Genomic DNA, 26,583 nt, shown 5'->3' on the forward strand with positions numbered 1-26,583 from the left:
AGAATGGAAAAGAAAGATAAAAGTAGACACAAGAAAATACAATGTTAGGGCAACCAGTGGAAGAATATTTCATGATTAAGGTCCACTGATCAAATACCACAGACAGATCAGTTAAAATATGAACTGAAAAGTACATACAAATAGATTTTTAAAAACTGTATCTCTGGTGACCCTGGACTTCACAGAAGTAAACACAGAGAGCAGTAGATGGTAGATGAAAGAGTGAGCAACAGGTTTAGAAAATTCTTTCAAGAAGCTTGACATCAGGGAGAATAAATATTAGGAGGGCATGTAGTAGAAGACAGAGAGTTAAGATAGGGTTGCTTGGTTCTGCTTTTGGTGTATGTGTGTATGTGTGTGTGTGTTTTAACTGACAAAACAGTACGCATCATGAAGTAATATGCCTTTAGCTTCAAGTAACAGAAAACCTAATTAATAAGGCTTAAATCATTGTTTAGTTAACACCCTGAAATCTCAGTGGTAACATCAAAGACCAAGGCTCTTTACCACTGTCAGGGATCATGGCCATAAAACACAATCCTAGCAGAAGCAGGGAAAGAACAAAATGTGTCCTTCTATTGAGAGGCAAAACATCCTACCTAGAGCTGTTGAGAGGTAAAACATCCTACCTAGAGCTGCCCCCTCCTCAATCCCTCCTCAACCAGGCTTTCCCTTATATCTCAATGGTTAGAACTGGATTGTATGGCCACACTTAGCTGGAAGAGCAGATAGGAGATTATCTGAGTTTCCAGCTCCATTTGAAAGCAGCAGTAGGCACAAAGAGAGTCAATACTGACTGCCATATGCAAATTTAAAAGCTATAGAGAGAAGAGAAAGAAATCATAAAATGGAAAGAACAAAAATGAATTCAGACATAGATAAGTTTGTAAGAGGGTGGTCGGGAGTTGGGAAAGTTTGTGCCATATAAATTTAATTTTTCCATATAAATTTAATTTCCTTTGTGAGGAAGAAAATGGGATTACCCATGAAAAGTCAGGGCTAGGGAAGTTTAGCCCAGCAGTTAAGAGTCTACTTGGGGTCCCCACATCTTATATCAAAGTGTCTGGTTTAAGTCCTGGCTCCACTACTAAGCCAGCTTCCTACCACTGCACCCTCTGGGAAGCAGCAGATGAAGGCCAAGTGCTTGGTCCCTGCCACCCATGGGGTACACCTGAATGGAGTTCCTGGCTCCTGGCTTTGGCCTGGCCCAACCTTAGTTGTTTGCATTTGAGTAGTAAACCAGCAGAGAGAAGATCTCTCTCTGTCCTTTGTTTTTGTCTCTGTCTCAATCTCTCTCAATATCTATTTCTTGCTCGCTCTCTCTCTGCCTCTCAAATAAAATTAATAACAATTTTTTACGACAAGGGGGAAGTAAAAGGATAGAAATAAAAGAGGCCTGCAAGGATAACAGGTTTCTAGGCAAGAAAGAGGAAACAAAAGAATGGAAAAAATATTTCCCTGGGATTACTGGGCAACATTAGAAATTACTAATTCATTCCGCTACTCACGCTACTACCACAATTTCATTAGCAGCACCCAGTAGTGTAAGAGTAAGAACAGAAAAAGCATAATGCTGGATCCATTCTGAAGGGAAGTTAACTGGTTTACAGGAAAAGGAATGTATCAATGGGTAGGCACTAAAATGAAAACACAGGACACATAGGAGTTGAGGCTGTTAGCAAACCAACAAAGTAACAGCCATCTATCACTTAGGAAAGAAATGAAAGGACTGAAAAGGTAAACAGAGTGGGAGAAGACTCAAGCAACCTGAGGCATATTGGCAATAAGAGGGATGAAAGAATAAAAACCTATAGTGAGATTAATAAGGTGAGTACTTCCAGCAGACAAGATTAATGGTGTCCCATGAGAATGGGCACCTGAATAGAATGCAGGTGACAGGCACGGAAGTTAAGAAGGTGAAGAAACCAAATGGCTAGGATGTGAATCATCTACATGGAATCCAAGTCATCCAGGATGATGGGTAGAACTGGAGTGAAAAGAAGGTGCCATCATCTTCAAAAAATGAGGAAATGTGGCCAGTGAAGAGGAAGAGAAGCTGAGTGCACTTTTAATAACCATGACATCAGAAAGAATGCAAGTATGGAGGAGCTTCAGAGTAGAAGCTGCCCTAGGAGACAGGGAGTATGAATCTCGTTATATATTATGAGATATCTTAGGGATGAGACCCAAGTCTGGATATGAAATTCATTTGATGTTTCACACTTTAGCCACATAGCCTGAAGGTAATTTTATATAATATTTCTAGCATGCCTCATGTTCACTGGGACCATCATACAAGGTCAAGTTTGGAATTCTGTGGAATCATATAGGTACCAACAAGATTTCAGATTTTAAAGCATTTCACATTTCAGATCTTCAGATTAGAGATGCTCAACCTATATTTCTGTATAGTAAAGACTGTAACCTTGCCCAGATAGTCCTCAAAATAACTGGCCCTTGACCTTAGTTTCTCAGAGTAGTCTCCAAAGTCTGTGCTTGCCTGCAGCGTTAAGCTAGATATAGAGTAACAGAATGATTTAGCGTGTGGGCTTTTGGGGTTAGACCTGGAGGGGCAAGAGACTACAGAATGAGATTACCCAGTTGGACAATCAATCACATTCATGTTGTGTGTAGGCACACAATGAAAATTCTGAACATCAAGGCTCAAGTGATCTTCCCTGACTGGCAATGAGGCTTGCCAAGTGATTAACACATCCTGACTGCAGGGAAAAGACAATGGAAAGTGCATATTTGTCAATTCTCTAACTTCCACACTACCTATTTCTTTCCTTGGCTGATTTTAATCTGTATCGTTTTTCACACAATAAGCCATCAGGTGAGCAGTCAGTGAGTTCTTTGACTCCTGAGAAATTGTTCAATCTAGAGATGATCATGGGAACCTCTGAGCTTCAGTGTCAGAAACAAGGGCAGTCTTGTAGGGACTATTCCCTCTAACTTTGTTATGCAGCTTAATTAAACTCCTCCCAGTATCTATTCTCCACGTTTGTTTACAGGGAGAAAATGATTCAAAAAGAACCCAATATCTGAGGCTAGCTGCAACTGAACAGCAGTAAGTCTACAGGACTACTAATGGCCATCTGCTTGGAGAAATCCCTGTGAGCAGTGCAGAAGTCTTAACAACTACCCATCAGGAAAAGTACTGTTGAGTTTCAATTCGAATGAAAGAGGAACTTCCTGTATCACTAAATCAGAAAGTCATTTCCCTTTACTGAATAATATCTTGTTCTAGGTAACTGAGAAATGCCACCATACCTTAGTGGAATGTGATCAAGTCCAGTCAGTGAATATTAATTTTAATTTTTAATTAAGACTATTTAAATTCAATTTTTAAATCTTTAAAATTAAAGATTTATTTCTTTAATTGACAAATAATGGATGGAGTACAACGTGATATTCTGATATGTGCTGATATTGTGGAATGATTAAATCAAACTATCTCATATACACATCATCTCACATACCCATCATTTTCTTGTGGTTACAACATTTAAAATATAATATCAGAGTTTCTACATTAAAAAATAAATTCTATTACTGCAGTTATTAATATCATAACACAGAAAGATTTATAAACTTTTCATTGCCAAAGACTTTATAATTCATCTCTTTACATAAAAGTTATCCCACTATAACATATTATCTCAATTAATAAAAATGCAATTGAGATGGAATGAAAGATGAGCATTTATGTAAACAGTATGAGTAAGGAGATTTATAAAAGCCTTCTCTCAGAAATGGTTTATAAACCATACAACACAAAATCTAGAGCATTTGGCCTGGCAGTTAAGCTGTCTGCTAAAACACGCGCACCCACAAAAGAGTACTTGGGTTCAATTCCAGGCTGTGGCTCTTCCAAACCAGCTCCTGGGAGCAGTGAGGATGGATCAAATAGTTGAGTTCCTGCCACCCACTTGGGAGACCTGGATTGAGTTCCCAGCTCCCAGGTTCAACATCCCAGCTATTGCTGGCATTTGTGGAGTAAACAAGCAGACAGGAGCTCTTTCTGTCTTCTCTTTGGCTCTCTATGTCTCTCTATCTCTCAAACTAAAAAAAAAAAAAAAAAAATCTTCAGTCAAATGACAAAGGAAGATCATATACATATATACAAATATATCAATTAACTTCTCAGGGATACTATTAAAAAGTGTTTTCACTCTTTAAAGTGAAAATCTCAAACTTTTGAACTTTACTAACATAGTTTAGTTACAATTTGGCAAAACAGACAGATTGCTCAGAGACCCTGCCAATAGTAACTAAACCTATTACACAGAATTGTGTGGAGTAAATGAAATAATGCAACTAAACAAGATAAGGTTAGCATATAGTAAGTACTCAACAGTAAGTACCTACTTCTAGAAGTACAGTTTTATCTAGGAGTAATATATTAATTCAATCTATTTAACTGATATTTTCTATGTTAGATAACTAATATCTCAAAACTTGGACTCTACCTAAATAAACTAACTGTGAAGAGGCCTATCATACTAGCTTATATGGACACATAAGCATGGCATAAACACACAGAAAAGAAGCACAAATAAATGATGTTTAGATCATTATGAGTCATTTCTGCCTGGTGGGTGCTACATCAACACCAAATGATATTAAACAGAACAAGGGTTAAATACAAACAGGGCAAGCACTGTAGCACAACAGGTTAAGTTGCCACGCAGGACGACATCTGCATCCCATTTCGAAGTGCTGGTTTCAGTTTTGGCTGCTTTGCTTTTGATCCAGATTCCTGCTTATGAACCTGGGAAGGCAGCAAGAGATGGCCCAAGTATTTGAGTCTCTGCCATCCATGTGAGAGAAAAAGATGGAAGTTCCTGACTCCTGCCTTTGGCCTCGCCCAGCCCTGGCTGTTGCAGTCATTTGGAGAGTAAACCAGAGGATGGAAGATCTCTCTCCCCACTCCCCAACCTTTGTCTTTCAAATACATAAGCTAATCTTAAACACACACACACACACACATCTATGAATGCAAACAGCACAGCATTATTCTCAAACTATGATGAATGGTCACAATAGCATTGATAATTTTTTTAATCAGTAAGAAAAGGTTCACAACAGACAAAAGAATCTATAGGAGCAGGTTTCAAGTCCCTCTTGCTTATAACGGTGTGTCTAAAATCTATCCATTGATCAGCGCGGTGCACCAGCCGCAGCACGCCGGCTACAGCGGCCATTGTGCGGTGAACCAACGGAAAAGGAAGACCTCTCTCTCTCTCTCTCTCACTGTCCACTTTGCCTGTCAAAAAAATAAAAATAAAAAAATAAAATAAAATCTACCCATTGAAAGAATACATAAAGCCAGAGGGCAAGTTGCCTTTAAAAATAACACAGGGCTGGAGCTGTGGCTCACTAGGCTAATCCTCTGCCTGCGGCGCCAGCACACCGGGTTCTAGTCCCGGTTGGGGCGCCAGATTCTGTCCCGGTTGCTCCTCTTCCAGTCCAGCTCTCTGCTGTGGCCTGGGAGTGCAGTGGAGGATGGCCCAAATCCTTCGGCCCTGCACCCGCATAGGAGACCAGGAGGAAGCACCTGGCTCCTGGCTTCGGATCAGCACAGCGTGCCAGCCACAACGCGCCAGCCATAGCGGCCACTTGGGGGGTAAACCAACAGAAAAAGGAAGACCTTTCTCTCTCTCTCTCTCTCTCTCTCTCTCACTGTCTAACTCTGCTTGTCAAAAAAAAAAAAAAAAAAAAAAAAAAAGAGTAACACAGACAATGATGGTCCTTGAAAGGACTGGCAACATGAGAGCTGAGTTTTGGGAAGAATATTCTGGCAGGCTCTGGATAAGTGACAAGAGAAAAAATGAGTTTAGTAACGAGGGGATGAAAGAGAACAAAAAAGTTACAAAACTGCCACTAGCCATTTAAAACAGTCTTTCAAACCACAAAAAAGCTGACCAAAATGAGTGATATAGAATCACTCTAAAGCAATAATGATGAAGATGAAAATACTCAGTCAGAGGTAATCATGAGAAAAATAAGTATTATACATCATGTTTTTAAAAAAGAGATTGTGAAATATATCATTATTTCATATACCACCAAGAAACAGAAAAATACTAAACTCTAAACTGACACAATGCCAAGATGTTACTGATTCTCGAACATGCTCCAACTTCAGCAATATTAAAAATTGAAAAATACATGCCTTAATATGAATGAAATATGGGCTGGTGCTGTGGCATAGAGGGCAAAACCACCTCCTGCAGTGCCAGCATCCCATTTAGGCACAGGTTTGAGAACCAGCTGCTCCACTTCCTATCCAACTCTGCTATGGCCTGAGAATGCAGCAGAAGATGGCCCAAGACCTTGGGTCCCTGCACTCATGTGCAAGACCCAGAAGACACTCCTGGCTTCTGGCTTCAGATCTGTCCAGCTGCAGCCATTGAGGTCATTTGGGAAGTGAACCATCAGATGGAAGATCTCTCTCTCTCTCTCTCTCCACCTCTAACTTTGCCTTTCAAATAAATAAATAAAATATTTTTTAAAAATGAATGAAATATGTGATATCTGCTTAACTAGTACAAGTCAAAATCCTATGAAGTCACAATCCTATGAAATTCTTGACATTCATAACCCTCCTCATATCCTGCCTCGGATCTATTTAAGTCTTCCAGGAGCTTGGACAGCTCCAGCAGGCTTCTGACATTTTCCTCTGATCCCATGATTCCCCATCTGCACCTAAAGATATAGGGTCCATCCAACAGGGAATACAGTTCTAAGAAATTCTCCTAAGAGTTTGGAAAATAATCTTAAATGACCTTTATTAAGGCTTCTTTGCCATTACTGCAGAAGATTCTACCGTTATTAATTACCCCTGTCTTAGATTCAGTTCAAACCAGCATAAGTTATTCTTCAAAGTCTGTAGCTACAACAGGAAAGGGTGAAAAAGGGGCCGGTGCTGTGGCATAGAGGGTAAAGTTGCCAGGTGTGGCGCTGACATACCATGTGGGCACTGGTTTGGGTCCTAGCTGCTCCACTTCAGATCCAGCTTCCTGCTGTGGCCTGGGAAAGCAGTAGAAGATGGCCCAAGTCACTGGGTCCCTGCACCCATGTGGGAGACCCGGAGGAGGCTCCTGGCTTCAGATCAGCCCAGCTCCGGCCACTGCAGCCGTTTGGTGAGTGAACCAGCGGATGGAAGACTTCTCTCTCTCTTTCTGCCTCTCTGTAACTCTGCCTTACAAATAAATCTTTAAAAAAAGAGAGAGAGAGAGGGAGAGAGAGAGAGACCAACCTGATGATCACACATGCTATCTTTTCTTAAGAAAGGAGGGGAGGGGAGGAGAGGAGAGGAGAGGAGAGGGAAGAGTTAAAAAGTAGAATCCTTCTAGAAGTGTTCAAGGTAGAAATGGGATGTTGTGTTTCGTAATTAGCCTTCTTTTAAATTTATTCATTTTCAAAGGCAAATTACTCGAGCTTCACTTTTTTTTTTTTTTTTTTTTTTTTTTGCTGCTAATGAATTTTGTCTGATATCTTTCAACCCCCTTTGATCAATATTTTTCAGTAGCTTGGCACATTTTTTCTTTTTCTTTTTTTTAAGATTTTATTTATTTATTTGAGAGGTAGAGTTACAGATAGTGAGAGGGAGAGACAGAGAGAAAGGTCTTCCTTCCATTGGTTCACTCCTCAAATGGCCGCAACGGCCAGAGCTGTGCCGATCCGAAGCCAGGAGCCAGGTGCTTCTTCCTGGTCTCCCATGTGGGTGCAGGGGCCCAAGGACTTGGGCCATCTTCTACTGCTTTCCCAGGCTACAGCAGGGAGCTGGATTGGAGGAGGAGCAGCCAGGAATAGAACCAGCACCCATATGGAATGCTGGCGCTGCAGGAGGAGGAATAGCCTACTACCTACTATGCCATGGCGCCAGCCCCTGCACATCTTTTCTAATAGTGCTTCCTTTTGCACTAATTTTCATTGCTGGCTTTCAACTGAATGAGATAGTATTGTTTTAACAATTCTCTTATGAACAAGCCAGCTTTCTATAAGCTTTTCACTGTGGCAGAACTAAGGTTAGAGTGTGTCCCTAACGTGAACTAACGGTCCAGAATCTCTGCTGTATTACTGTGGTTGGGCCCATACACAAAGAAGGAAATAGGATAACTTCTGTGTTGTTAGACAAAAGCATACCCATGTATCTCTGTTTAGCCAATGAAACACTGGCTCACTTAAAACGACATTGATGATTGCAATTTCCTAGTACATTTCTATCCTTTCTTTCTTGTAGCCAGGAATTAGATCAGATGCCCTGTTTTTCTCAAATTGTTCTTTACTTCTTAATTCAGATACCAGTAAAATCTGTTGGACTGAATAGTCAAATTGTACCTCTGATTCTATGCTCTGTATCTACTTGCTGAGAATCAAAATAACATGAAGGGGGGAGCCAGCAAGGTGGCACAGCAGGTTAAGCCACCTGCTGCAATATCAGCATCCCATACAGGTGCTGGTGTGAGTCTCAGCTGCTCCACTTCCAATCCAGCTCCCTGCTAATGCACCTGGGAAAGCAGTGGAAGATGGCCCAAGTACTTCGAACCTTGCAACCGCATGGGAGACCAAGATGAAGCTCTTGGCTCTTGACTGGGCTTCTGGCTCAGCCCTGGCCATTATGGCTATTTGGGGAGTGAATCAGCAGATAGAAGATATTCATTCATTCTCATTCTCTCTCTCTGCCTTTCAAATAAATAAATAAATCTTTAAAAACATAAATAAAGGGACAAAATCAGGGCGAGGCCCACCTCTCCTTAGAAAGCACATAAATCAACAACAAGAAAGTAAAGCTGGTAACCTGAGCCCACATCTTCAATCATTCCAGCAGTTGGATCAGCCTACAAATATTCTGAAGATAAGTTTGACATGCAGGGGCCGTTGCTGTGGCACAGTGGGTTAACGCCCTGGCCTGAAGTGCCAGCATCCCATATGGGCACTGGTTCGAGACCTGGCTGCTCCACTTCCAATCCAGCTCTCTGCTGTGGCCTGGGAAAGCAGTAGAAGATGGCCCGAGTCCTTGGGCCCCTGCACCTGTGTGGGAGACCTGGAAGAAGCTCCTGGCTCCTGGCTTCGGATTGGCTCAGCTTTGGCCATTGAGGCCAATTGGGGAGTGAACCATCAGATGGAGGACCTCTCTCTCTCACTCTGCTTTTCAAATAAATAAATAAATCTTTTTAAAAATTTTTTTAAAAGTTTGAGATTCAGGCAAAAAGATATATGCAAAAGAAATAAAGGCTTTGGACTAGGAAGTAAGAGGAAGATCAGGGAGGAGAATCCTAAGAGCATATTGAAAAGTGGTAGGGAAGAAGGCCATGTAACCAGGTAATTAAAGGAGAGACCCTGTGCTTGAGAACGGCTAGTAATACACTAACTGAGGGGAGAGGACTGCTGCCTTCTAGGGCAGTGCAAGATATGTCTGAAAGGCCTTAACCTAAGGAAGAAATTAGGGGCCAAGAATAGTAAAGTGTCCTCATCTAGAACCAGGCTGATCCAAGAAGCTCTGTCACTGACATAGATTTAGGTCAATTATTTAAAATCAGAGTGCTGCAGCAGGAAGCTTTCTCCAGTGTTGAGTTAGGAAAAAAGCTCCAAACGCCAGCCTTAAAAATCATTCCAATCCAAAATTACGCAGAATAAGAAGTGAGAACATCAGCAGCTGACACTAAAAAAAAATAACATTCCTTTTCTGTACACTTTGGTTGCTCATTTCTATTGCTTTCTTGATAAAGTTATTCACTGAAAGCTGCAGATCTCTAAGTATTTTTGCTAATTGAAAGCACTCTCTATTCTATGTTAGTAGGGACCAAAAGACAAAAGTACATTGGTAGGGGATGGCATTTGATGTAGTAGTTAACACTTGGGGCACCTGCAACTCATAGAGGAGTGTCTAGGTTCCAGTACTGGTTCTAATTCCAGCTTCTTGCTAATGCATACCCAGAGATGTGTAGGTGATGGCTCATGTACTTGGGTCCTTGCCATTCAAGTGGGAGGCACAGATGAATGCCAGGCTCCTGGTTTGGCCTAGCCTAGCCCCAGCTATTACAGGTATTTGGGAAATAAACCAATGTATGGATGACTGACTGACTGACTCTCTCTCTTTTCCTTCAAATAAATAAAAATTCCCAAAAGCAAAAAGTACATTGGTAAAATAGTAACACTGACAAGCTCTACTTTTGCATGTAAGAGATATGGTATAAATTACTTGGGTGGGAAAGTTGAAGCAGTTGGTGCCAGTTTAAAAAACAGCAATAGCTTTTGGTCTCAGTCAGCTATAATAGCAACACGTAAAAAAAGAACATTATATTACAATATTCAAAACTGCCTATGCAAGTACTCAGTCATCACAGTGAGCTGGAGATAGTCATGCAAGTCATCACTGATAATTAGCACAGAAAGAAGAACATTTCAAGTGGGAGGAAATAACCAGCAATTAATATTCATCAGCTGATTCTAATTCCTCCTAACAACTTGTTCGCTTTCCATGTTGACCACAGGGTTTCTTTTATGACATGGAACCTAAATGAGACTGCAAAATCTGATATATTGCAGCAATGCCAACAACTGGAATAGTCAATACTTTATGACACTCAGCCTTGTCCTAAGCTCCAACTTTGATTGCATTAAATAAAACCCTGCACACCAGTATTAGAAAATTATCAAAATTTCTAACATATCTAAATGTCCTTCTTATGAATACTAGTCAAAAACAGGCCTGTGACTAAAGGCTTCATTTAATAATTTTGAAGTCTAGAGCTGTGTCTTACACATCCTTGTATCCTCAGCATCTAATCAATGCCCCAAACACAGGAAGCAGCCAATAAATGTCCACTGCTGAGGATGACAACAAGTCCAATGGCATTTTACTAGTACGGTAATAATTAGCTGATGCCAGCTAAATAAATAATTATTAATTGTGTGAATAAATGCAGGGTGCTCAAAAGGAACTTCTGTTAGCTTAATCAAAATAAGCTACTTACTACATAACACTGTCTTATAAAATTACTGCAAAGAACTAGGCTTTAGTGAGACTACATTTTTATTTTGTTTTTCACTCATCTATAGTTTTAGAAGCAAAAAGAGAACTCAAAACTAGCGTGAACACATTCGGCTGTCTAGCTTCAGATTAAGCTGCCAAAGAAATCAAAGAGCAATAATTGAACTATATTATATGCTGACTCTGCTTCATGTCTAAAGGGGGGTGGTTGTTTTTTTTTAAATTCTAAGTCTTAGATGCCTGAAAGACTACTGCCCTGTCCAACTGAATTAATTAGTGTTCTACAGTCCTTAATGCTTCATGGAAACCTAAAAAGTATTTTAAAATATGAGACCTGCTAAAGTACCTGATGATGCAAAAACCATAAAGAGGAATGCATACCTTCAGATGCCTCAAACTGACAATAAAGACATTCAATGACTTCACCTATAGCTGATGCACAGTCTATGAACCTTGTCACTGGCAAGGCAATAAATTTCTTTGGTATATTTAGATATGGCTAACTTAATTATCTTACAAATAGCATTTAATGTTTTATCTCTTTGCATAAGTGTCTTGAAACCTCTGAAGCTTAATATATCATATCATAAATCTGGAGTAGGAGGTAATTTGTATTAGTTATGCAGTGTCAAAGGAAGAAAAACAGATAATTTCCTTAGAAATTGTTTAAACTATGAATCACTACAAAAAAGGTTGTCTGAAGTAATTTTCTCATGCCTCCATATATCTTAAAAGTCAGAAGATCTCTAGATCAATTACTACTGTCAAATAAGAAGGATTTAGAAATGATTCAGTTAAGAACAGATGCCTTGCAACTACTATTTAAACCCTGAATCATTTAATAATTCACCTAAAGTGAACTATAAGGAGCCTATTTATAATATCTGAGTATGATAATTTTGGTATAGAATACTGTTTGAAATCAAACGGGTTACAGAATAGAAAATAAGTTTTTGTTATTAGACTTTACATTAAAATGGTACCCATAATACAATTTTATGCATATTTATTTCCACAACACATTGGCCATTACCTAATATACCTCTGTTGCAGCAAACATTAAATACAGAGAAGAATTTGGTAGCTAATTATTCTATTAAACACTGGGAAAATATACACCTATTATATTATTATAGCTTCTTGTATAATCATTTGCTTTTGAGAAACTATGTATCAAACTCCTTTGGCTCTTCCCAGGAGAGGTACTTAGAGGGCTCAAAAATGTTTTTGTTTTTTTGATTTTTTTTTCCATTTTATACAGGATTAAGCAGACTAAGCCCAATTCAAAAGCAAAATTCTTTAGGAAACCAAAGGCTGAGAACATTCCTTATTCACAAGTGAAATTCCATTGTCAGGGAAATCACTAATACCAAGTATCAAGGGAAAATGTCTCATTCCTATTACAGGATCAGCTAAAGTGAAACTGCTTCTTCAGTTGCTAGGAAACAACCAACTCATTATATGCCATTATCAGAACCCTAGAGAAGCAAACCAGCATCTGCTTCACATTTGGGGATAGTGGAGATTGAAGTAAAAGCATTGAAACTGTGGCCAAAACCCCTGGTCTCCAGGGTTTACACTGTGACCACAGCAGGTGCTTGCACTAGACCAGCCTTTGAAGTTGTCCTTTCTGTAGCTCTTTTTCTAATAAAAAATAAAAATCGTTTTCTCCAATAACTCACATTTGCAAACTCAAAGATTCTAAGACTTCCTTAATTGAGTTAACCTAACTGTATCTATGTTGAGCAAAATTCAGGGGGAAAAAATTCTACTCAGGAATTTTTTAAAATAACAGAAAAATTATTAACTAGTAGTTATTTGTTGAGTAAAATGTACTACAGGTTTATGCCTTCAATTTCAAAGTCAAAATTAAAAAGGAGAACAGTTTCAAGTATCAGGAGGATAAAAAGGAACACACACTGTTCTAACACTCAAAATGACATTCTAATATTTATCTGCCTAGTGTTCCTACTTGATCCTAAAGTTTAACTTGTATCTTCATTCTATTTTATTATTAAATGTCTTAATAGTTTGTCACAGTGAACCACAAAATGCATTCATGAACATATACCATATTTATGTATGAATCTTTCCCTTCAAGCAGATGAAGTTGGAAGTAGGGTGAAATTAGATAAAGTGCTATAAGTTGGCCAGTTAAAATCAAGAGATTCCCACTGCTTCTGTATCCTGAAAAATAAGTTAGCCTTCAGAAGAAACTGCAGGTTGGTAAAAGTAGTCGGCAAAAGGCATACCTTCCCTAAATTACAAGTGATCCCAGCAGGGCTCTCTCATGCTAGTATGAATTCTTTATGCCATTTCCCGATCTCATGTGCAAATTCATTTCAAAAACCAACACCCGTCATTCTGTGCTAACCCTTACCTTCATATTACCTCAAAGTCTTTATCCTCAAGCAACTCAGTTCCACTCCACTGCGATGCCTACTTCTCACAACCTTACTATCACTCACCTTCCTCGGTGTCTTATGAACATCACTTTCACCAGGGTTGCCAGATTTAGCAAAGAAAACCACAGGAAACACTCAACACTAAGTTTAAAATCAAATACACAACAAATAATTTTTGTGTGGGTGTGTCCCAAATTACTCACTGTGAGCCTGATGTTCAGACTTCACTAGGTAAACTTACTCTGTCAACCTTGACCCCACACCTCTGAGAAGATATCTTGATCTGTGACAATTTTCTCACAACACGCACCTTCTTTCCAAATTCTATTATCGGAAAAAAAAAAAAAATCTAATCTGTCAACATCTCTCCTCTGAACAAAACCAATTTATCTGTCACTTTTCACCTATTCCTCCCAAAGCTACTGAATCACTTCTTCCCCACTAAAGGTGACTTTCAATTATTGGATCCCAGTCTCCTGATCCTTCCTGACAACCTGTCTTCCTTGAAACCAGGACACAACTTGAACATAGCTTTCATTAATTCCCTGGATACTTTCCCCCTTTAGACTATCTGCCATGTTTAGTTATTAATCCTGGGCCCAACAAAAGATTTGCCCATAATTGTAAGCTTTGGAGACTTAATGAAGACAGTCATAAAAACTTGCTACAAATTTTAATATTTAGCAATCACTTTGGATCTTTGTTGACATACAGATTCTGTCATTTACTGCCTCATCTCCCTCTTTAATTCTCTAAAAACAGTTTAAAAAGCACTATCTCTGTACCCCTGTACGGCTAAACCTGATTTCAGAAACATCAGCATTATAGTCATCTGGGATAATTTAATGAAAAATGCAAATACCTTAGGCCTGCCTGAGGCCTACCAAATAAAAATCTTCAAGAGGGAGTAGAAGGAAGAGACTATATATTTGAATATTCTACCATCTGCCCAGGTAATTTTTATTAAAACCTAATTTATACACCATTGCTCCATTAAGTAAACTCACCATCATCTTCCTTCCACTGAGAAAATCAAGGAAAGAGTCACTTTGGTCAACCTCTCTGCAGAGTCAGGTATGATGCAAATACTTCATCTGCCCTTTTTTTTCCATTCCAATTTTAAACATGGAAGTGCAAGCTTCTTTTCCAAAAGCAACTCATAATCTATCTGGCCCATTCCTTTTTAACTCTTTCAAAATATTCCTTTTCTAATAATTCTCTCATTTTCTACAATTCTCAGGCCCTCTTTACTGAATCCCATTACTCTGAAAAAAGTATGACTGTTCCCTTTTGGAAAACAAACAAAAAAGGCTTTCAGTTGATACCATTCCTCCTTAGACTACCATCCTACTTTTCTTTCCTTTTCCCCACCTTCCCAACTCCCCAAATGCCCTATTTTATCCTACCAGCAGAAAATACCTCTACCACCATGGTTTTACATAAATTTATTCTTCAGCTCCTATAAGCTGACTTTCTTCCATTCCCTATTCCACCAAAGGTTCACAAATGGCTACCCAACATCTATCATCTCTCTGCTCTATTTCAATCCTCATTATCATTGATCTACCATTCTTAAAACTCTCCAAACCTGAGATTTCTGAAGTTATGAAGGGTTCTAAAACTGCTGCTGTCTAGGTACACACACAGAACTTATGATTTAAACGGCCTAGGGTATGAAATTAAATTTGAAATTTAAAAATGCCCAAATGATTCTAATGTGCACATATATTGGAGAATAAATGCTCCAAACAATGTTCATGACATTAAACTTAGTTCTTTTCCTTCCACTTAAACTACTACATTTCTTTATTTAAAAAAAAAAAGATTTATTTATTTATTTATTTGAAAGCTAGAATTACAGAAAGTGAGGAAAAGACAGAGGGAGATTTTCCACCTGCTGGCTCACTCCCCAGATGACTGCAATGGCCAGGGCTAGGCCAAGATGAAGCCAATAGCCAGGAGCTTCATCTGAGTCTCCCACACGGGTGGCAAGGGCCAAAAAACTTGGGCTATCTTCTGTTCCTTTTCCAGGCCATAGCAGAGAGCTAGATCAGAAGTGGAGCAGCTGAGTCTCAAACCAGTGCCCATGTGGGATACCAGCACTGCAGGCGGTGTCTTTATCCACAAAGCCACAGTGCCGGCCCCAATTATCACAGTATTTCTCTTCTGCCCCAAAAAATAGTCACTAGAAGGGGACATGAGAAGAGCTTCTGGAACACTGGTACTGTGTTGTTTATCTTGTTCTGAATGATAATTACACAGGTGTTTGCAGTTTGGGATGATTTCTCTATATACTTATGATCTATACACTCTTCTATGCTGTATCTAAATTTTAAATAGCCAATGAATCAGGTGTCCCTCACAGTCCACTGATGTACAAAGCTTCTATCCAGCTACTAAATTTTTACAAAGGATGTTAAACTTACCAAATGTTGGTCTGCTTTCTAAAGCAAATCTGTTAGTCTCAAAATAGCAGCTTTTCAGTTCCCATTAAAACATGCAGATAAAAGTGACTTTACACAAGCCTGTAAGTGGGTATGCACTCCACTTACTGCTCTTGGTAACCGCTAAGCATCCTGAGAAAATAAGATACACATCCATTTTCTCACCCAATCTTTCATCTTGATATTTTACAGTATATATGCCAAAAATGTATCTTCAGCACTTATCAGAATAAACTGTGACTTTTATACAATTTATGTGTCAGAGAGCTCATTTTCACAAAAACTCCACTTGATCTTTTGCCAGACTAACAAATTCCCTAAATAATTTTTAGGCTGAGCTTTTGATACATACTGAGAAGAACAATGAATAAAATCAGATGACTGTGTTGACAGCATGGCTGATTTGAAATCCAAAAATGTATAATGCAGGCAATTATGAATTATTCTATATTCCTTGATAGTACTCAGCAGTAGAAAAAAAGAGAGGCATGGTTACTCTAGACAAATAAAGGTCAAGGTCAAAAAGGAATTGGTGAGTCTAAAAGAAATTAACAAACTACAGGATCTGACTAATAGAGAAGGAAATGCAGCCAAGAGACTGACAGAACTGGGAGAATAGGAGGAGTCCAGAACAAAAGATCAAAGAGCACATTTATCAAAACTCAATCAGCAAAAAATGGTAGGAAGGCAAGAAGTCATGGTGAAATGAGAAGAGTTTCAGAGTTCAAGATACATTTCATCCTCCTACCTATGCATCTGAAAGTGAATTAAAAATATCTACCATTTGAATTATCATTCTATAGCACTGATAATTATAGGTGCCTGACCCTAAGTAGAATGTAAATAAATAAGGGGTAATTATCATAAGGTAATGAAGTAAATTCAAATTACTATTAATGTTTACCTAAAATACAATTATACACTGATATCTGAGAAAAAATAAAATTTATTAGATTACCCAAATATTCTTTTCTTAAGGATAAGTCACCATTGATTGGACAGAAATTATATGCACAAATATATAACCATTCAAGTACATACTCAAAGCAAAACAAAATTTTACTTTTTTCTGATACAATTTCCAATCACAGTACCATGGTGTATAAAAATTTTTTCTATATCTGAGGAATTTCTATAACACCCTTGTAACTCAATATTCCCCATAATGAGACTAATTAGAAATGTAAAGAACACAGATTACTTATAAAATAGATCTGCTCTTCTTGCTGCAGACTCAACTTAGCCATAAATAAGACATTAGGATTTTTAGTCCTCATAAGCAAAGAGAAAGATTAAATTATATAACATTAAAATTTGGTCTTGGGTCCACATAACTCATTAGGTGCCAATTACTCATTATACATTCAGTGCATCTGGATTTCTTTGTCAAACATCTCAAACCTGACTGCAAATTTTTAACAATTCTCTACTCAGCAAATGCATTAACCACAGCTTTGCCAATAATAAAATGATACTTAATGCATACTTCTTACCTGTCTCAACAGTTTCTCAATGGCTGACATTACCATAAGTCCTCTCCAAACAACTGGTGCAGTCTCTTCAACCAGGAAGCCCATAGACATACTGAAAAAATAATGTACAAGCACAATTGATTTGTCTAAGTTAATCAGTACTATTCTAAAAATTGTAAAGTAAGAAAAGATATGCTTACCAAGCAATACCATAATTTAAAAGAGGCCTCATTAGATTACCTGAAATAAGAAAAAATCTCTTTTAGAAGAGTAAATCATTTGTTGTTTGACCTTTAAAAATTTACTTAGTACATTTTAATTGACAAGTAGTAATTTTTAAATTTATTTATTTACTTTTAAATTTCACATATACAGATTTAGAAATGCAGTGATACCTCCTACTCTACCCTCCATCCTGCCCACGCTCCCCCACTTCCTCTTCCTTCCTCTCATTCCCTCTCTTAATTTTCACAATGATCTTTCAGTTTACTTTATACTCATAAGATTAACCCTACACTAAGTAAAGAGTTCAACAAATGGTATGAAGAAAAAAACACTGTTCCTCAACAGTAGAGACAGGGCTTTAAACAATCATCAAATCTCAAAATGTCAATTTCACTCCTACACATTACATTTTTTTGGTACTCTATTAGTACTACAGATCAGGGAAAACATGGTATTTGTCTTTTTGGGACTGGCTTATTTCACTAAGTATACTGATTTCCGTTGGATCCATTTTGTTGCAAAAAGACAGGATTTCACTCTTTTTTACGATTATTATTCCATACTATACATATATACCACAATTTCTTTATCCAGTCATCAGTTGACAGACATCTTGTTGATCCCATATCATAGCTACTGTGAACTGAGCTGCAATAAAGATGGAGATACAGACAATTCTTTCATATGCTGATTCATTTCATTTTTGTAAATTCCCAGGAGTGGGACTGCTGGGAAATATGGCTGATCTATTTTCAGCTTTCTGAGATACCTCCTTACTGTCTTCCACAAAGGCTGTACTAGTTTTTACATTCCCACCAACAGTGGATACGCAGAGGTATACTGTCATACTACAACTCATATATTGCACAATGATTGAATCTGACTAAATTAATATAGTGAACACCTCATATTCTTTCATTCTGATAAGAACACCTGACGTGTCTTCTTTTGGCAATTTTGCAAGACATTATTAGTAATAATAGTCAATGTGCTATGAAAAAATAGGTCATTGGTACTTACTCCTCCTAACTAAAACTTTGATAAACAACTCCCCTTTCATGTCCACCCCAAGCTTATCAAATTGTCATATCAGAACTACAAATAGAATTCTTCCAAGATGGCTGAATAGGGAAGGGATGTACTGCTTTAGGCTAGGGAAAAATAGTAGCAAAAAAGTAGAAAAAACACATTTTCCATGGAGAGTTGGAGAGAAATCTGCAGTGGAAATCCAATAGAAGGAAAAGGGACACCATGGATGAGCGTGGAAAGTGTGGATGTGCAGCAATAAGTGCAGACACAACACAGTACACCACAGCCAAATGCTGGTGGAAGCACCAGCTTTGGAGAGTGAGATGAGAGAAGACTGCAGCAGCCCATGCCACTGGTTTACAGCTGGCGGGAGAGCCTGGTGGAGCACACTGCCTTTGAGTCTGACCTGGAGTGCTAAAGAGGACAGAGCACCTGCCTAACAGGAAAAAAAAAAAAAAAAAAAGGCATGTTTCACTCTCCAAAACACCCTGACAATGGCGCCCCACAACTGGCTGGTGGCTGGGAGAGGACACCATTTTAACATGAGTAGCAGTTGTGGCGGCTCTTGTGTACACGTGTGATCCATGGATTTTACCAGAGGGAAAAAATGATGGTCTCCATTGACTTTGAGCCTGGTGGGAGAATTGACAGGGGGATGGATGCCCACATACAACTGTGAGGTGCCCCCAAGCCCTCAACATATTACAGGCTCCAGGGCCTAAACTGCCAAGTCAGAGCACCCACAGGCAGCTGGCTCTGAGAATATCTCTGCCTCTCTGTGGACCAGATAAGCTAGCAGGGTGGAGCAGTTCCTCTGCACCCCATGACTGTGGGAGCTTGTGTGCTGAGACTGTGGGAACTCTGTGAATGCACCACTGGGCACAGGGTGAGGCTGGATTTCTGAGCAATCACAGTGTGAGGCACCAGAGGCTAAGAGCCCCCTGATTTTCTAAAGTGGGTTATTGTAGTGGAATCTGTACCCACACAAAGATTGCACAGATACATTGTGCATTCATGTGGCATCACAGGTGACTGTTGTACCCACTGTGGGCTAACCCAGGGCACTGATCACCTTGGTAGAGAAAAGATGAGGGTGTGATTACACCAACAGAGATGATCATACCCTCTCCCCTGCTGTCAACAGAGGAGATCTAATACACCCAACTTGGATGTCACTCTGGATACTCACCCCACCCTGAAGCACTAACCAGAGCTCCTGGCCACACCCAGCACATGCCTCTGGGTATTCACTAAAAGAGCAGACATTTCACTAAGCCAAAGAGGCATAGTCCAAAGATATAAGCCATCAGAGGAGAAAACCAGCAAGTATTTCCATAAATGCCTAAAAATAAATGCAGACATTCAAGAAACAAGAATAAGGAAGACAAAATGACTCACTCAAAGGAACACAACAATACTTTGATATTAGAATGTGAAGATGAAAAGATTGATGAAATGCCTGAAAGGAATTCAAAAAGTAATCATAGGATGACTCAGAAGCAATGCAAGCAAATTCATGAATTAAAGAAACCCATACATGACATGGAAGAAAAATTTTCCCATGAGATTAAGATTTCAAAGAGAAATCAAAATGAAATATTAGAAATGAAGAATTCAATAGATCAAATAAAAAATACAGTGGAGAGCCTTAACAACAGACTTGATGAGGCAGAAGAAAGAATATCCAAGCTAGAAGACAAATCGTCAGAAATTTCTCAAAACAAAAAGAAATTAGAAAAATTAAAAACAGTGTTGAAGATTTATGGGATACTATAAAACAACCGATACACAGGTTTTAGGAGTTCCTGAAGGCATGGAAAGAGAGAGTGGATTAGAAGGCCTATTCAGTGAAATAATTACAGAAAACTTCCTTAATTTGGATAAAGAAAGGGATGTTAGAGTACAGGAAGCACACAGAACTCCCAATAGACATGATCAGAAAAGATCTTCACCATAACACAACACATTGTAGTCAAACTTTCAACAATAAAACATAAAGAAAAGATTCTAAAATGTGCACAAGAGAAATGCCACATTACTTTAAGAGGATCATCCATTAGAAACACAGTTGATTTCTCATCAGAAACCCTACAGGCTAGGAGAATGGAGAAACACAGTCCAAGACTTAAAAGAAAAAAACTGTCAACCAGAATATTGTACCCTGCAAAGATCTCATTGATAAATGAAGGTGAAATAAAGACCTTCCATACAAACAGAAATTGAAAGAATTTGTCACCACTTATCCAGCCTTACAAACGATGTTTAAGGATGTGCTACATACAAAAACACAAAAAGACAGTCATCATTATGAAAGAATGTAAAGGCAGAAAATCTATCAGTAAAAGTACAAAGGAAATCCAAAGCAAACAACAGCAATATTTTTGGAAAAATGGCAAGGCCAAGTCAATACTTTCAATAATAACCTTGAGTCTAAATGACCTAAATTTTCCAATTAAAAGTCATAGACCAGCTGAATGTATTCAAAAACAAGACCCATCTATGTGTTGCCTATAAGAAACACACCTCACCAACAAAGATAGACAAAGACTTAAAGTGAAAAGGATGGAAAAAGATATTCCATGTTAATGGAAAACAAAAACAAGTAGTTGTAGCCATCGTAATATCAGGCAAAATAGACTTTAACACAAAAAAATGCTAAAAGAGACAAGGAAGACACTATGCAATGATTAAGGGATCAATTCAACAGGAAGATGTAACTATAATAAATGTAAATGCATCCAATGCCAGGGAGCCTGGCTACTTAAAACAAATGTTAATGGATCTAAAGGGAGACATAGACTCCCACATAATAGTAATGGAGGACTTCAACATCCTACTTTCATCAATGGACAGATCAACTAGACAGAAAAGCAACAGAGACACAACAGAACTAATTGATACTATGGACCAAATGGACCTAATTGATTTCTACAGAACACTTCATCCCAAAGTTGCAGAATACATATTATTTTCATTAGTATATGGAGCTTTCTCTAGGACAGATCATATGCTAGGCCATAAGGCAAGTCTCAGCAAATTAAAAAAAAAAAACTGAAATCATAGCATCCTTCTTTTCTGACCACAATGGAATGAAGCTAGAAATTAACAACTCAAGAATCTCTAGAGCATATGCAAATACATGGGGACTGAAAATGCTCCTGAATGAACAGTGTGTGGTCACAGAATAAATTAAAAGGGGAATCAAAAAATTTCTAGGAATGAATGAAGATGACAATACAACATTTCAAAACTTATGGGATACAGCACAAGCCATGATAAGAGGGAAGTTTATAGCAATTTGTGCCTATATCAAGAAATGAGAAAGGTACCAAACAAACTATCACTGCATCTCAAGGATCTAGAAAACCAGCAACAAACCAAATCCAAAATTAGTAAGAAGAAAGAAATAATTAAAATTAGAGAATAAACAAAATTGAAACAAAAAATATAAAAGATCAGTGAAATGAAGAGCTGGCTTTTTGAAAAAATAAACAAAATTCATACACCATTGGCCCAACTATCTAAAAAAAGAGGGAGAAGACCCAAATTAATAGAATTACAAACAGGCTACTCATACTGCTGCGATTTAACTCTAATTGATTCAACTCAATTTGCAACTGCTTAAACATTATACCAAGTGTACTACTAATATTCTCATTAGACAAAACAAGCAAAAATAGTAGGGATATAGCTTTATTTTAAAATATGTTTCTAATAAATGCCTCAATAAGTAACTTTGCCTGCTAATGTTATTCAAACTACGTATGCACTCACTCTTGCTTCTATATCCTCCTTCTCTACCATAACAAACCACAGTAGATGTTCTCTTAAATTATGTGATTTGGATTTATACTGAAGTAAAAGTTTAGGGCAAAAACACAAAAATATTGCAGTATTCTGTATTCAGACTTCACCGTATGTTCTTTAGATTCTTTGTTCTCTATAAAGAGACTGAAATCAAACATCATAAATAAAACATATAAACATAGTCTATACAAGAAATCCATTGCAGAATGTCATTGACTGCATCCTATTTAAAATTCAAAAAAAGGCCACAGTCTTTCAAGAAAAGGTGGTGCATTTTTATGGTTTCCTTTAACTTCTGACTAAATTGCTCATTCTTCCCATGCCTAATTTGATAGCAGTAATTTTCTTCCATGTAACTTTTTCAGTTCTTTCCAAACCATCCAACTTAAACTTTTTTCCATTGTGCTATACATGACATATTACTTTCTATTGTCTTCAATTACCTACACACACAGATTAAAGAATCTGAATTATCACATGTTTTTTCACCTTCCATCTGCTAAAAGGGTGAGTCATCTTAACAGATTTTTTTTCCCCACTGTTGAACACCAAACTCTCTTTGCTGCATTAAAACCAATTTAATCACAATGTAGCTACTTACACAATGCTGAATTTGGTTTGTTAATTTTGCTTAGTTTTTTAGTTTTTTTTTTTTTTTTTACATATATGAACTAGGGGAAGTATTCGGTAATTTTCCCCTCCATTCTATCCTTCTATGGTTGTTTTAGCTTCAGAAAATAACTGGGAAATTATAATATTTTCTATTCTTTTAATGAGTTTGTATAAGATTAGAATGATTAGTTCCATGAGGTCAGCTTGGTATTTCTGTGGTAGGAGGATCTTAACTATTGATTTCATTTCTTTGATAGGTATAGTATAATACTGGTTTCTATTTCTTCCTAAATCTGCCTGAGTGATACACATTTTTTTTTTAACTTTTATTTAATGAATATAAATTTCCAGTGTACAGCTTATGGATTACAGTGGCTTCCCCCCACCCCCATAACTTCCCTCCCACCCGCAACCCTCCCCTCTCCCGCTCCCTCTCCCCTTCCATTTGCATCAAGATTCATTTTCAATTCTCTTTATATACAGAAGATCAATTCAGTATAAAGGTTTCAACAGTTTGCACTCGCATAGACACACAAAGTGAAACATACTGTTTGAGTACTAGTTATAGCATCAAATCAAAATGTACAGCACATTAAGGACAGAGATCCCACATGAGGAGCAAGTGCACAGTGGCTCCTGTTGTTGACCCAACAAATTGACACTCTAGTTTATGGCGCCAGTAACCACCCTAGGCTGTCGTCATGAGTTGCCAAGGCTATGGAAGCCTTCCAAGTTTGCCAACTCTGATCATATTTAGACAAGGTCATAAAAGACAGGGTGAGGATAGTAACCAATGATCCTAAGAGTGGCATTAACCAGGTTTGAACAATTATACAGCATTAAGTGGGGAAGAGGACCATCAGTACACCCAGGTTGGGAGTAGAGCCATTGGTGGTAGAGGAGAGGTTATGATTACAAAGGAATGAGGCCCAAGTACGCTAGACAGGGTCTAGAACAAAGGACAGAGTCATTATTAGAGGAGCTAAGAAAGGTGCTGTCTAAGCTACAATTAAGTTTTCTGATTGAGAGGCAAATAGAACCTGATAGAAGGGGCTTGATAATAATCTGTTGGGCTTTAGGCCTTGTAAGTTAAGAGGCCCAGACCTACCTATCTCTTCACATGGGGTATATCCTAAGGGAGGTGTGAACCTCCTAGGGGAAGGCACTCTGTTGACTTTCATGACTTGGCTGGGCTGGGAGGAGAGCTGGCCAGGTAAAGGCAGGGGGCATCTCTAACAAGAAATTTACAGTTCTGCCTGCAATGTTGCTGACCCTACTTGACCACACCCTCAGCTGCAGTGGTCACTTTGGAAGTTGGGCTGAGTGAAGGGCTTTTCAGCTTAGAGCCAATAAGATCTGTGGCTCTGACCTGGGCATCCTTCGACTCCAGGGCAGGTCCATTTCCAGTGATCCAACTCTTGGCAGAGCTGCCAGGGCTCTTCACAAGCTGACTTCTGCTGAAGCCCAGGCTTACCACATTGAAAGCCACTGCAGTGGACTGGCCTGTTGGGTCTCCTTGAGGGCAGATCACTGTACAGATCAGCCATTAATAGGCCTGCCACCCATTGCTTCTGATGCCAAGCTTTCTTTTCCTCCTGGTTTTTGTTCAAGCAGACCAGAGGATGCAAGTCAAGGGAGTGCCCGTGTCCCATCTCTAATCTTCAGTGGCCTGAACTACAAGTCTATAGTCACAGGCATGTTCTGTAGTAGTTTTTCTAAGGTAGACAATGCCCATGAGGAAAATTATATTCTCACTTTAACACTTTCTTTCCCTTTGGTCTGAAAGGGAGGTTTTTTCTACTTACTGTTTACTTCGCTGATGGCGAAGTGAATCTAGCTATGAGATTATTATTTAAGTTCTTATTTTGGCTATGCTATTACAGAAAAATGTTAGCCATCTCTTTTATAAGGTCTAAAGATTAAATTGTGCGTCCTACAGATTCCTTCATAATAGAATTAGTTTCCTACCTTGAAGAGAATAGAGAAATGAAAGAACAAGTTGGGCTTAGAATAGAGAAATGAGGGAGCAAGTCCTAGATTGCTTGCTGACAATAGCAATATCACCTGAATACTTAGCAAATAGTTTCAACCATTAGATAACAACTTAAGAAAACATTTACCAGAAGGTCCAATGCCTTCTATAAATTTTAAGAATCATGTATTTGAAAACACCTCTTAAATATCTAACATGGTGTAGTTTGTTTAACCAGTAAACTTAAGCACAACCATATAAAATGTTTTTAGTTTCTTTCTACCAACACGTTTAAAACATATGATACACAGATTCAGGTCACACAAATTAAAATGTATCTTTGATTGATTTTAGCAGCTTAAATTTATGGACAATCTTATCTATAAGCCATTTAAAATAAAACTCTTAATAAAATTTCCCCATGTGGACATACAATATGTACACACATATAACATAGCATAATAGACCAATATAGCATTTTTAATAATAGCTTTTAAAATCTTTAACTCTTTTTGTAGATTGCCAATTGATTTGAATGGCTTTTTTAGTAACCTCAGTTAACCATACTTTCTCTCAGTTGGTACTGCTAATACATTATTGGCTTCATCTGTTTACAGAGCCATCCCAAAGTACTGAATACAATAAAAGTGGCTGGAAAAAGTCCATAGGAACCTATAGGAGGACAGCTAAACACAGAACCAACAACGCTTTAGTTTTATGAGCAGCAAATCATATATAACTGTGGATGACAAAAGACTTTAAGTCGCCATGTTTAAAATTATAAACTCATAGACCAAATTTGATCTTGTTACAAGGTGATTATTCAAATCTTTGAAAATAAGCACATATTTACATAACCCATAGCTCTTAATAAAAATTCAGCTGTTTTTGAACAATTAGAATTTAACAGACATCAAGAGAACATAATAGATTACTTTAACACATTGCTTTACAGAGCATCAGAGTTTAATTCTATGTCAAAGAGAAATTGAGCTTCCTGTGATCTTTTGCTGTGAGGTTTCCTTCCTTTACCTTCTTTCATATTGGTGACCATGTTTCTGTGTTTCTGTGTGTAACACATCTTTAAGCATCTTTTGAAGGGCAGGATGAGTGGCAACAAATTCTTTCAGTTTCTGTTTGCTATGAAAAGTCTTTACTTCACCTTCATTCACAAATGAGAGCTTTGCAGGATATAATATTCTGGGCTGGCAGTTTTTCTCTCTTAGTACCTGGGCTATGTCTCGCCATTCCCTTCTAGCTTGTAGGGTTTCTGATGAGAAGTCTGCTGTGAGTCTAATTGGAGATCCTCTGAGAGTAATCTGACGTTTCTCTCTTGCACATTTTAGGATCTTTTCTTTGGTGATACACATTTTTCTAAGAAGTACCTATTTCAGCAAATGTTTCAAAAGCATTGTGGTAGCACCATCCAAATACTTCTCCCACTAAGCCCAACCTGAATTCTCTGAAGCCTTTCTACTACATGACAGATTATCACGTTTGTTGTTTAATTTGAGAGACAGACAGATAGAGCAAACCCCTATCTGCTGGTTCACTTTCCAAATACTGTCTTATATTTGGAACCCATGTTACACATGTCAAGTCTCTTTTATTT

General features: G+C 38.2%; 1 protein-coding gene across 5 annotated transcripts in view; it reads right to left on the reverse strand.

The window, feature by feature from the left end:
• The window catches only part of NUBPL (NUBP iron-sulfur cluster assembly factor, mitochondrial), a 310,868-nt gene that overhangs the window by 112,531 nt on the left and 171,754 nt on the right, over positions 1-26,583 (reverse strand). For all 5 annotated transcript variants that reach the window (XM_062205302.1, XM_062205303.1, XM_062205304.1 and 2 more), the window contains 2 exons: positions 17,527-17,566; positions 17,348-17,438 (listed from right to left, as the gene is read on the reverse strand). In XM_062205302.1, coding sequence (XP_062061286.1) covers positions 17,348-17,438; positions 17,527-17,566 — 131 coding nt within the window. The remainder of the gene's footprint in view (positions 1-17,347; positions 17,439-17,526; positions 17,567-26,583) is intronic.

This window comes from Lepus europaeus, chromosome 11 (genome assembly GCF_033115175.1).
Source record: "Lepus europaeus isolate LE1 chromosome 11, mLepTim1.pri, whole genome shotgun sequence".
NCBI classification, from domain to species: Eukaryota; Metazoa; Chordata; class Mammalia; order Lagomorpha; family Leporidae; genus Lepus; species Lepus europaeus.